The sequence below is a fragment of the Catharus ustulatus genome, chromosome 18, assembly GCF_009819885.2.
Source record: "Catharus ustulatus isolate bCatUst1 chromosome 18, bCatUst1.pri.v2, whole genome shotgun sequence".
Classification (NCBI taxonomy): Eukaryota; Metazoa; Chordata; class Aves; order Passeriformes; family Turdidae; genus Catharus; species Catharus ustulatus.
Genome location: NC_046238.1, coordinates 10,857,155 through 10,869,133, shown reverse-complemented (window position 1 = coordinate 10,869,133; position 11,979 = coordinate 10,857,155). Strand labels below are relative to the sequence as shown.

Here is an 11,979-nt window from a genome sequence, read left to right as displayed (position 1 = left end):
AGGCATTTTCTAACAAGAACGAATTGGGTTATTAGACTACTTAGCTTTGCCAGGTACTGCTGGCCACACCTGTGGTCTGAGAAACAAGAAAGTTACAAAAGTACTTTTATACCTTATAAAACACCCAAACAACACTTTGTCCTATTTTAATGAATTCCTGCATTAATGCTTATTTGTACTTTCATCTAAGTCAGCACTACACATGTAGAACTTGAGAACATCTCATGCATATCTGTCTGCAGGATTCTTTTCCCTACAAAACCATTTCATAAGGTAGGTATTGGATGTCTGAAGCTTTCAAAGCACTTTGCAGACATATAATCATTTCTCCCTCTGTGACATAAGTAATATTAACATGGGAAATCAAGGCAGAAGCTTGCCTAAGGTCAGGCAAAGATCAATTAAAGAATTGAGAGTAAGGCTCCTGTTCTTGGCTCAAATTTCTGTGTTCCCTGAGTAGATCACAGCATCTTTCAAAATAGCTTCCCTTCCTCCACCCTTAGAAATGTGTGCTCTGGTTTTTGTCAGTAGCAGCCTGCATCTGTAGCAAAACAAACAAAAAACCCAGTGCAACTGGAGACGGAAAGATCTTTATACAGCTGCACCCAATCCCAACAGCAATGTTGCTGTGGTTTTATGGTATCCTGCTACCAGACACACCCACCCTTTGGATAGCAGGTAAAGCAATCAGAGCCAGATACCGAGATTGGAATACTGGAGCCAGGGAAAGAGCTGAGGGATGATCCATGGGGACCTTCACAACTGCTACAGTGGGCAGTGTGAACACACATATCTATCTATCAACACTTGGGCCCTTCAAAAGTGCTGAGAAAACTGGAAAGGCACTGAGCACTTCTTGACAAAAAAGGACAAAAAATGATGCTGTCAGAGAGGGCTCAGTGTGTGAAATTTCTTAAATCACTGATTGCTGAGAGTATTTAGTGCTAATCTCTTAATGCTGGAGAAGTGTAGCTGCGGTGCTTCTGCCCAGTAAACAATAGGACACAGATTGCCCTCCTGAGGCCTCTGGCCTTTTATTACGGCCCACACAGAAAAATCACATCTGAGAAAGCACTCTGAGTTAGTAGAGCAAACTCTGAACCAGTCTGAACCAGTTCAAATATTGCATATGGTTGTTTTGCTTCTGCAGACTTCCTTGTTAGTCCTTGGAGGCTGTGGCTGGCATTTACTTAGCAATAGCTCACGCTGTCAGACTGAAGGGGGAGGAGAAAGCCTCTCCTTGAGCATGACAGCAGTGAGATGCAACAGTGCCAGCAGATACTCCTGTGCCTCCACACCGACTCCTTTGTAGTCACTGCCTCTGTCTTGATTTTTGGTTATACTCTGCTCAGTTTCATAAAGTCAATATCTGATCCTTTTCTTGCAGCTCTGATGTTCTTTTATTACGTTCAAATTTTATCTAGGTTAGAAATGAAACACATTTGTTTCCAACTCTTACATCATGGCTTACAGAAGGTTTTTTACAGGTGAGATCCACAATTGTTTTCATAATCAAGAGAGAGGCAGCAAAGAAATAAAACCCTGCTTTTGTTGGAGTTGCAAGTACTCAAGCACTTAATAGTGTATAGTAACATTCGATGTTTGCAGCTTTTTAAGGTTAAGCACAAACTGCTCTAATACTCTGTTCATGGTGAGGTCTCAGAATTGTACTATTGTTATCCTCAAGCATTGCCATTTATGAAAGAAGCAGAAAATTGAGAAGAAGAGTTTTGGAGAAAACTGGAACAATTATTTTGGTTACCTAGGAAGAAGAAAGGGGAGGTTATGGGAACATGACGTATGCCCTGTTACAGGGAGGGCAATGGTCAACTTTTTCCATTTTAAGCAATCCATGTTAATGTGGCTAAGAAAGATTACTCAGATTAAAAAACTCATTTTGTTTACTCCCCTCAGTATCTTGTTTAGTAAGATTAAGTAATAAAGCATGTTAGTTCTTGCATAGGAGGTTAGATTAACTTCTGCCTGGCAAGATCTGTGGCAAGACCACACTTGGCTGTAGGCACAGAAGGAGGATGGGTTTGATGACTTCTTGTGGAGTCATTCCAGAGCTATAGATCTGGGGTTGCCTCCCTTGGCACAGAGTGCTGTGCTGTATGTTAGATTCCTTTTGTTTTGGTTTGGTTTTTGGGTGGTGGTTTTTTTTTGTTTGTTTTTTTTTTTAATCTCAAAACACTTTGAATTTTTCCACAGGTGAAAAAGTAGAACAAAGAAAGAAGAAAGAGCATCTAACAGATAGGAGAGAGAGAAAGCAGACATTGTTCATTCTGAAACCTGTATAAAGAAAGGTACCAGCTCACAACTGAAACTGGTTCACACTGAGTTTAGGGAGAATGTTTAATGTCCCTCATTTCTAAAAATAGTGTATATATTCTCCTGTAAAATGTGGGGATGTGTTGTGATACATGTATGTGTGTACACCTACAGACATGTAAGTGTAAACTGTGTGAGGAAGTAGCTGCAAAGCTGTTAACTTACTTATAGTCTGGGTAGTTTAAAATCAAGTCCTGGGAAATAATGTCATGTTAAATCTCTAAAAGTGTAGCAAGAAGAGCAAACCCATTCCCAAGCAGTGGAAAGAGCAGTTAAGTCTGCCTCTGACAGCTGCCACCTGGCATCCTATTAAATTTAACTCAGTGAAACTGCCAGGCATAAATCTTCCCTCATCCTGCAGAAAGCTAGAGATGAAAGAAAAAAATTATGCTTAGAAGTCAGTTGTAGGAAAGACTTTGATCTTTACCATTAATGTGAAGGTTTTTGCATTTCTCCCAGATTGCCCATTGTCCTGTGGACTAGAAACTCAAATTGTTTGCTGGAACTTGGCTGGGTATAATGAGAAGTGCAAATTTATATTGTTACATAGTAGGAGAGAGAGCTAGCAAGGTCTGAGATTTGTTTCCACAGAGATTACTGCAGTTCTTGGATCAGTGTGTACAGAAGGAGGTGCTTTCTGTGCTAGGTGGCATGGAAGCCTTAGTTAGTCTCATGAAATGAGCAAAAAGAAATTAATTGTGCAGGTTGGCAGTCCATCTGCAAAGTTTTGGACAGGCATGTATGTGTGGCCCTGCAGTTTCTGCTGAATGGAATTTGTCCCATAAAATCTGTGATGAAGAGCTATTACAAACAGGCAGCTTGATTGAATAGCCCTTATTAAAAATTCTTGCTGACTCCAGTTAGCCTTGCCTTTACAGAGAGTAACTGGAGAGCATCAGGAATGCAGTAACAGGGTGGCTGTGCAGACAATGAGCATAATGGCACAAAGGCTGCATCTTAGCTGGTGATGTTAGTCAGGACTGGCACATTCAGCTGGTTTTTTATTTCTTGTTTTGAGTTTTCTGCAATCATTTTTTTTAATGTGACATTACTAAACTAAATTTTCCATAGTGGTAAATCATGTTGTTAAAGCCTGAGTCACACAGATGTGTGCTAAGACCTGTGGTTTCATACTTGGCAGTAGTGCTGCTTAATTGACCTGTTTCCTCATTACCATCTATCATGCTGGTACATCTATGTTTTTGTGGCTCCATTATGGACTGGATGTGGCAGGTGACCTGGCTGTAAAGAGCTTAAAGTGTTCATGACCTACTGAAAAAAGGGCAAAAGTTGGGTTGGATCAGAACCTTGAGCAGGTTTTGTTGCACAATTACCTGTAGCAGCCTGACAGCACTGCCAGGATGGAAACATCTGGGAGTGGAAGGGAAAGACCACTGCTCCAGCCAGCACTGCCTTGAAAAGTGATTAATCAAACACTGAAGCAGCTTCCTGGCATAGAAATACTTCTTATGTGTTCAACAGTTTCCATGTGATTTCAAAGAACTTTAAAAGAAGGGAACTTCCCTGTCCTATTCTAAGAAGGAAGGTTTGATTGTACCTCGTGTAACAGAAAGGAAGGGAAAGCAAAGCAAAGCAGTGAGGCAGGCAGGTTGGCCAAGGTCAGGAAGAACTCTGTGGGAAAGCCAGAAATAGCACCTTGTGCTGCAGGCCTTTGCCTTGGCTACAAACCCATCAGTTGGCCCAGGCTGCCTTTGCAAGCTCATTGTCAAACAGGACCAGCTATTCAGTGGCTTGTTTTTCACTGGTGTAAAATAGAAACAGTGCTGAGGACTCCACATGCTTGTATACAGGCACTGGCACTGCACTGTCTGAATCTCTTGGCATGTTTAGAAACAGAAGGATCTATTGTAAGCCCTGTGAAATGTCTGCAGAGAGGCTTTATACAGTGGCTGGATGCCTGCAGTAGAACCACTCTAAACCATCTTCATGCTGTTTACCTTGGTTTTTTTCCTATAAGCAGGCACAGCTGTTAGAGTAAGTACATGGAGTCAATGGAAAGTAATGGATTAGCAGAGGCGAGAATATAAACCCCTTTAAGGTGGAGGTGCACAGCTTCTGTGGCAGTGTGTACCGCCCACAACGTCTCCTCAGAGCTAAGGGAATCCAAAGGGAAAATAAGCGCAGCGGGATTTAGTCCTTCATGATAATTCTCTAGGGGAGGGAGCAGTTTTAGGTCTCTGAAGATAAACACTTTTCTTGCCACAGGCGGTGTTCAAGCGTAGTTCCGTGTGGAAAGTCTCCTCTTCTGGTCTCAGACTTTTTCTGCGACTGTAGGAGGCAAGCCCAGGGACGCGGAGTTCCTCTCGAGCCAAACAGCCCCAGGGTGCCGAGCACCCATCGCACCCATCGCCGTGCTCGGTGCCGGGTGAAGGAGCCGGTGCGGCAGCAGGTTCCGTCCTGCCCCGAGCCCTGCCCGCAGCAGCCGCCCCTTCCCCTCCCGGGGGCGGGCAGCGGCAGCGGCAGCGTTAGGACCCGGCGGCGGCTGCGGGGCGGGGGGGGGAAGCGCAGCCCGGCGCTTGTTTACCGGGAGGGGAGCGCCGGGGCAGGTCTCGCCGAGCGGAGCCGAGCTGCGCGGCCGGGCTGGCGGCGGCTCCTCGCCCTCCGCGCCGAGGATGCTGCGCGCTCTGCTCCTGCTGGGCTCGCTGCTGCTGGGGGCCGCCCGCGGCGCCGAGGGTGAGTGCCGGCCCGGCTTTGTGGGGGACAAAGGCCGGTCTCGGGAGGGGAGACACCCCTGTGGGGAAGGCGGGGGCCGCGCTGGGGAGCGGCCCGGAGCGGCGGGGGCTGCCCGGGCCGCCCGCAAGGCTCGCTCGTCTCTCCGCAGAGTGCCTCCGCGGCAGCGGCGCGTCCTACCGCGGCAGCCGGCAAGTGGCCTCCGGCGGCGCCCCGTGCCTCAACTGGCTGACGGTGCGGAGCGGCCCCGGCGCCGGGCTCCCCGCAGGTGGGTCCGGGCCCGGGGGACGCTGGGGGGGCTCTCGGGGGAGCGGAGGGTGCCGCGGCCGCGCTGACGGCTCGCTGCTCTCTGGCAGTCGATGAGGACCACAACAGCTGCAGGAACCCGGACGGCGACGCCGCGCCCTGGTGCTACATCCAAGGCGCTACCGGGATCCCCGAGCGGCGATCCTGCGACATCGCCCAGTGCTCAGGTAAGAGCGGCCCCGCCGGCCTCCCTCTGTTCTGCCCTCCCTGGCCTGCCCCGTACCGCGGGGCTTGCGTTTGTCACCAGGGTGGGGTCCCCCCTGCGCACAAACAACCCGGGCCACGCCGGCTCCTTCCTCGGAAACATCGCGTACCCAGGGCTCCCTTCCAGCCCCCGCCTGTGTGTGCACATCTGCTCCCAGCTATGCCGTGCTCCGCCCCTAGAGCTTTTCCATTAGTGCCAGAAAAGGCCTGTGAAAAGCCCCCACTCCCCCATAATCCACTTATCACTATAGCGCTCTCTGGCTATGTTGCAAAAGGCTGAGGTCTGGACATCCAGGAACTGCTGAGGTGTGGGAAGACTGTTGCTGTGGGGCTTGTTACGGCTGACTAAGGAAGGCTCCTGCTGTTAAAAGGATTGCCAACGGGAATTTAAGTACGGGGTGCAGAGGAAGAATGTGGAAAAAATGAGAACTAGGAGGGAGGATAGTAAGAAATGGAAACACTGGATTCCTTCTGGATAGTCACAGTGAGAAGCAGTTTGCCAAAAGAACTGTAGCTGAAGCCTGTTTCAGGGAGAGGAGGTGTCAGTATTGACTGACACCAGAGTAACCACTTGGGGTTTTTTGAACTGTTTACTACTTTCTGAGCCCTGCAAGATGTACTCATACCACTGTCCCTTGGGACTGCTGTCCTTGCATGTAAATACTTTTCCCACGCACATACACCCTCCCCTTTTTTTCACTTTGCTCTTTTTTTGCCTGCTTTTCCCTAAAGATGAAGAAAAAAAAAATGTTCTGCTGCCAAGATCCTTACTCAAAACACTCTTGCAGCTTTAGAATCAGGAGAGTTTCCTGACCTTTTATCCATTTGCATGTTTAATAGGTTTCAGTTTTGCAGCTTAGAATGGGCACCTTTTCATAGTCCAAGAGTTCACTTTAGTTCAGTTGCCCTGGCTTACCCACGTGAAGTTAACTGTACAGGACCCCTGATTTCCTGTTTCTGACTCCCTTCTGTACTTCCATTTCACATTCCACTGAAGACTCAAAATGGCTGCAGATAGAAAATCCACATGGAGTTATTGCCTGCTGTGGGGGGAGATGCAGGTGGAGTGAGTTTTCAGGTGTGGATGCATACTGTGAATAGCATTTCCAAAAAGGAAGGGGGTTTGTGTTGAACAGGTAATAGATACCTGTCACAGCTTTTACAGTGCTACAGCTTTCATTTAAACCATGTCATGAAAGAAGGAGCTACCTTGAAAATCTTTCAATGCTGTTGATGAAAAAGAGCATTGATAAAAAACAGGGCTGAGAAGGAACCTTGGGTGCCTATTCTGGGCCTTAGCTGAGGAGGAACTTGTCCTTAGTCAATGCTGTGCTGCCTGAGGGCTGCTCTGACTTAGGCTGTCCTGTGGTGTCCCAGACTATCACACTTTGGTACACCAATGCAAAGAGAGGGAAGAAAATCCCCAGATTGTTTTCACGTCAGCTGGAGTCTCCTGTCAAACTTCCCAGTGTCAGGAAGATTGAGGCAGAAGAGAGATAAATAGGCTCCTGGGAGATTTGGGATGGAGATTCTCATAATCTTGTTCACGTCTGTTCAGCATGATTGAAGCTGCAGCCTGTATATTGATCTATACACTAAATGAAGTCATTGTGCATCCTCTGGACTCATGCCCTGAACCTGGGTTTCATTCTGCTGTCAGACTTCTCTCATCTGTGGTGGTGCCTTGGACTCTTAGTTAAATAGATTCATGTCAAAGGAAAGTGGGGGGAGGAGTACATTTCTTGTCTACTTTGGTAGGACCTCTGGCAACAGCTTAAGGGGGAACAAGTGTTTTTCAGTGTGCTTTGAAGGCAGTTCAGTGCTACCAGGCTAGAGCTGTCCCATTCTCTAGGCACATGTTGTTTTGAAGTACTCATAAGTGCTTGGTATGTTTGTATATATTTTTTCCCCCCTCTCTACAGATGCTACAGCTACCACAGCCCCAGTCCCTACAGCAGAAGTTGGTGCTTCCCAGGAGGATGAGCAGGTGTTTGAACCAGCTGATACCTTGCCCTCCCGGAGCGAGGCAGCCGCAGTGCAGCCCGTCATTGGGATCAGTCAGAGGGTACAGATGAACTCCAAAGAAAAGAAGGACTTAGGGACACTAGGTAAGAACTCAGGTTCACATGATGGATCCACTCCTGTAATTCTGGCAGGACAGACCTGTTTTGAGGCTCTGAAAGCAACATTATAGCTGGATCTTCTGGCTCTAATTTTGGCTTTTTTTTTTTTTTCTTCTCTTTTCAAAGGTTATGTGCTAGGGCTGATCATGATGGTGATAATCATTGCCATCGGGACTGGAATTGTCCTGGGATACATCTATAAGAGGTGAGTGGCTGTTCTTTGTTCAAAAGCTGCTGTATATAGAGCAGGAATGTCTGAGCACCTGCAGACCCAACCAGATCCTAAGGAAATGCAACAGAAGCTATGTTTGGTTATTGCACATTGAGCAAGTTTACTTGTCACACTGAGGAAAGAACTACTGAAGAGTTAATTCTGTTCATTTCCCCCATTATTTTGATGTTCTGTCTCACTTCAAGTTTCAAATTGCCCTCTTTAATATTTGGGGTTTTGTGTGTGCATGTGCACCTTGATGTGGCTTTTTCAGATGTGTCCAGGGGAGAGGATTTTGTCAGAACTGGAAAGAGCAGATCCCAGGTGCCCTCACAGGAAGTTTCTTTTGATCAGAAAAAGAACAATCCTTCTAGCAGGCCACCTGTTCATTGCTCTAGTCTATCTTTAGAAGAAAACCAATCGGCAAATTTTGTTTTGCTACTCATGTATTGTGTCCTATGAAGCTGACTATCAGGTAGCACTTTTTTTTGGTCAAAGTTCATTTTAACAAAGCTCCTGTATACTTTAAGGTCAGTTTTGATTTGAACTTCAGTTACTCTTTTTTTCAGCCACTTCAGTGTGTTGGACAGAAGTGTTTCTGTAGCTCAGCAGTGTTTGAGGGTAGTGGCAGTAGCAAGCTGCTTGGTTGTAAGAGAGGGCAGGATTAACAAATAGCAGTGATTGTCGCTGCAGCAAGCAAAGGCCCAGGCTCCCTCCTCTGGGAGGGTTTGTTCTGTGTTTTGGCTGTTTGACAACAGTCTGACACAACCAAGCAGAAGGAGCCCTTTCCCAAGCTGGGACATGTCCTTATGTAAGTGTTTATAATAAATGCTGACAGAAAAAAAGCAGAGGGAGGAGTGTTACATAAGGGGCAAAACACAGAGCACTGCTTGTCGAGGAATCTGATTTGAGGTGTCACTTCAGAGAATGCTGTCTTGTGTGCTGGCAGGAACGGCAGCCACTGCTGCACGCTTGTAGGCAGCTTTGAAAAGCAGCCAAAATGCTGACAGGAAACCCCAGCAGCTCTGCCTGCTTGAGATCACGAGCCTCAGGAGGAGGGAGTGGTGCCTGTACCACCTCTCTCCTGTCCTCAGCGGGAGGAAGCAATAGACCAATATTGGCTTTGTCCAAATGCAGCTTTGCTTCTTCAGTCACAGAGAGCTCACAGCAGGGCTGTAGTGCAGGTTTACTGTCTCCCTCCTTGCCTTGATCTCAAAATTGCATGTGCAAGCTGGCAGGTTTGGGTAGTAGGTGTGGTGAGAAACCTTTAATGAGTTCAGTAGTTTTTGGTGTACACAGCTCTTCCGGAGACAACATGCTATTAATGCCAAATCCATTTTTAAAGCAAGGCAGTTCTTCCGCAGCACAAATTACAGAGGTGTTCCTTCCCTTAGCAACAGGCTGGAGACTGAGGTAGGTTTGAGGAGCTGATTGTGGCATTAAGCTATTATAGCTGCAGTGGCAGAAGGCACAGAAGGCAGGGCCAGCTCTAAAGTCAGCTTTAATACTTTCTGGACAGCTTGATTTGTTGCAAAAGGCAGAAGCTGTCACCACCTCGAGTATTTATTTCAGATGAAGCAGGTTACAGAAGCTGTTTTCCACAGCAGTGGCCTCTGCACTGTCTCACTTCTCCCCTGGGCCTGCACCAGGCAGTGCTGTGGGACTGTAAAGGATAAGGAAACATATGGCAGCGCTGTGGTTTGAAGGAGGGGCCTGGCTTTACAGTCATTTAGCAGCAGTAATGTCAGTCAGTAGGCCAGTTTGTGGGAGGGACAGACTTCACTTGGCTGCTTGTTTTTCAAAGATGCTCAGCTGTGGTCCTCTGCTTACAGCAGGGAATATTTCTGCCCTTTGTATGCTGTTGGAAACTGTTTATCTTAAAGAGCAGAGTCCCTTCTTCTCTACTATATCAGCTTTACTGAGACTCTCTCCAAGCAGCAGCACTCACCTCACGTATATGTTTTGTTTTTGTTGTAATGCAGGGGGAAAGACCTGAAGGAGAAGCACGAACAGAAGGTTTATGAGCGTGAAATGCAGCGCATTACGCTGCCCCTGTCAGCGTTCAGCAACCCCGCGTGCGAGCTGGTGGATGAGAACACCATAGTGGTGCACACCAGCCAGACCCCCGTGGAGGACACACGGGACAGCAGCGGCCCCCTCATGGGGCAGGCGGGGACTCCTGGTGCCTGAGCAGCTCAGGCAGGAGCACTACAGGCTGAGCAAAGCCTCCAGCTTCCCACTGTGAGTGCAGGGGTTGCGTGTGTTCATTTCTATTTTGTTTTCTTTTCGATGAACGCCGGATGAAGGTGATGCAGAGGAACAGAACAATGGGCTATTCATCATCTGTTCGAGGGGCACCATTCAGTGCATGACCAGCTGGGGACTGGTGTGGTGGACCCTGCTGCTTCCTCCCACCTATCTCCATGGTGTGCCAAGGAGCTGGGGGGGATGATGGGCCAGGCTTACAACTGGCCACAGGTCCCATAGCCCGGAGTATGGTTGTGGCTTCCTCTTTTTCTGTTCTTTTCCTATTTAATGGTGTGCACTGTTACTTAAGTTTTCAGCCTGGAACCTCAGGAGAGAACAATACTTGCAGGGACTGAGGGGAGCTTCATGTCAGACTTAGCTAGATAATTACACTCTGATTATAGTTCCTGCCTTTTTGCTTTAGTGGCTGAGAGCTGGAAGCACTTTCCAGAATCCTGCTACTGGATCAGGTTTTTTTCCTAGGAAGAGCTTATTTGAGGGATGTCTTTTGGCCAGAAGCAGTATGTTTAGCCCCAGTGCTCTCCTCAAGGTCTTGACAAATCCAGGTCTTCCACAGGGCTGAGGCCACTTCTCCATTCCCCTGTGGTGCTACATGCACAGCCACAGTTGTAGGTGTCTAGGGGGTCTGTCTGTGCCTCCTGCTCACTTAGATCAGAAAAGCAAGGGTACGTGCTAGATAGTTGTGGGGTGAAGAAAACAAACTGCCCTTCAGTTACTTACAGTAGGCTAAACACTGAGGATAGATAACATCCTCTTTTGAACTCCTTTGGCTTCCTACACAGCCAGTGCTGGACGGAGTGGCCAAGCTGTGGAGGTCACCCTGATCACACTGCAGCAGTTCTGGCTCTAAGGACAGAACAGGGCAGCTGTTAGTAAGATACTGAAGTTCTGGTGGGGCTTCTGGCCCAGCCTCTTGTCACACACTCAGCTTGTGCAGCAAGACTACTTACAGAGCCTGGTCCTATCAGAGAGGTTTTGTAACAACTTTTATTAGCATTTCAGGGGGTTTGGAAGGAATGGTTGCTGCAGTGTCTCCCTAAGGGCCCCAATGCAGGGCCAGTTCAGGGAAACATCTGTCCCCGCTTCAGGGGATTCAAGCCATTCAAGTAAGTTTTCCAGCCATCTGCTTTATAGCTGTGGGCCTAACAGGGAGCAGCACTTGGCAGCAGGGGTTTTAGTGTTAAGGTTTGGTTCAGAAAAGGGAAATACTTTATTTTTAAATGCCTTTGAATACCATTTATTTGTAAAATGTTTTAAATACCTCATTATGAGAAGGTGCAGACTGTGCTACCTTGTATTAAAGCTTAAAAGAAGAATGCTCTGTTGACCTGTGTGGACTGTGGCTCATCTGTGCATTCCTCCTGCCAGAGCAGCATCCTTTGCCTTGTTTCAGACTTTGAATGGAGAAGAAGAGAAGATGCCACTTGAGTTTGCCAGGCCCAAAGGTAAATCCCTACAAGCAGTGCCTGCACTCACCAGCACTGAAAGGGGCATGGAGCTTGTCTCCCTGCTGCCAGCAGCTGCTCTTGGACTGGGACACTGTTCCTCAGAAGCAGCTGTGGGGGTGTGAGCTGTGGGTGACTCAGCAGGCTGGCCCATGGGAACACTCTTGGTTACAGCCCCTTCCTGCAGTGACCTGGGTCAGCTCTGTTTGGGTGCTGCTCAACAGCAGCTCCATCCCTTGAAAAGTACAGTGGAGACAGGGCACAGCAGGTTACAGCAGGTACTAACAGCCAGCATTTCTGTTCAGTTGTTGTCTTCACAAATGTCCCCTGCACCAAGTATTTCAGAATAAGATGTTTCCAAGAACAGGCTGTATTTTTACCCCTGGATTAGAGAAGGAAA

General features: G+C 47.7%; 1 protein-coding gene across 1 annotated transcript; it reads left to right on the top strand.

The window, feature by feature from the left end:
- The first annotated feature begins 4,942 nt into the window (after positions 1 to 4,942).
- PIK3IP1 (phosphoinositide-3-kinase interacting protein 1) lies at positions 4,943 to 11,458 on the top strand. Its single transcript, XM_033075642.2, has 6 exons — positions 4,943 to 5,025; positions 5,174 to 5,290; positions 5,379 to 5,495; positions 7,455 to 7,640; positions 7,782 to 7,860; positions 9,849 to 11,458. Exons 1-6 carry the CDS (start codon positions 4,965 to 4,967, stop codon positions 10,054 to 10,056), a joined length of 768 nt encoding a protein of 255 aa, XP_032931533.1. The 5' UTR covers positions 4,943 to 4,964; the 3' UTR covers positions 10,057 to 11,458.
- Positions 11,459 to 11,979: the final 521 nt, after the last annotated feature.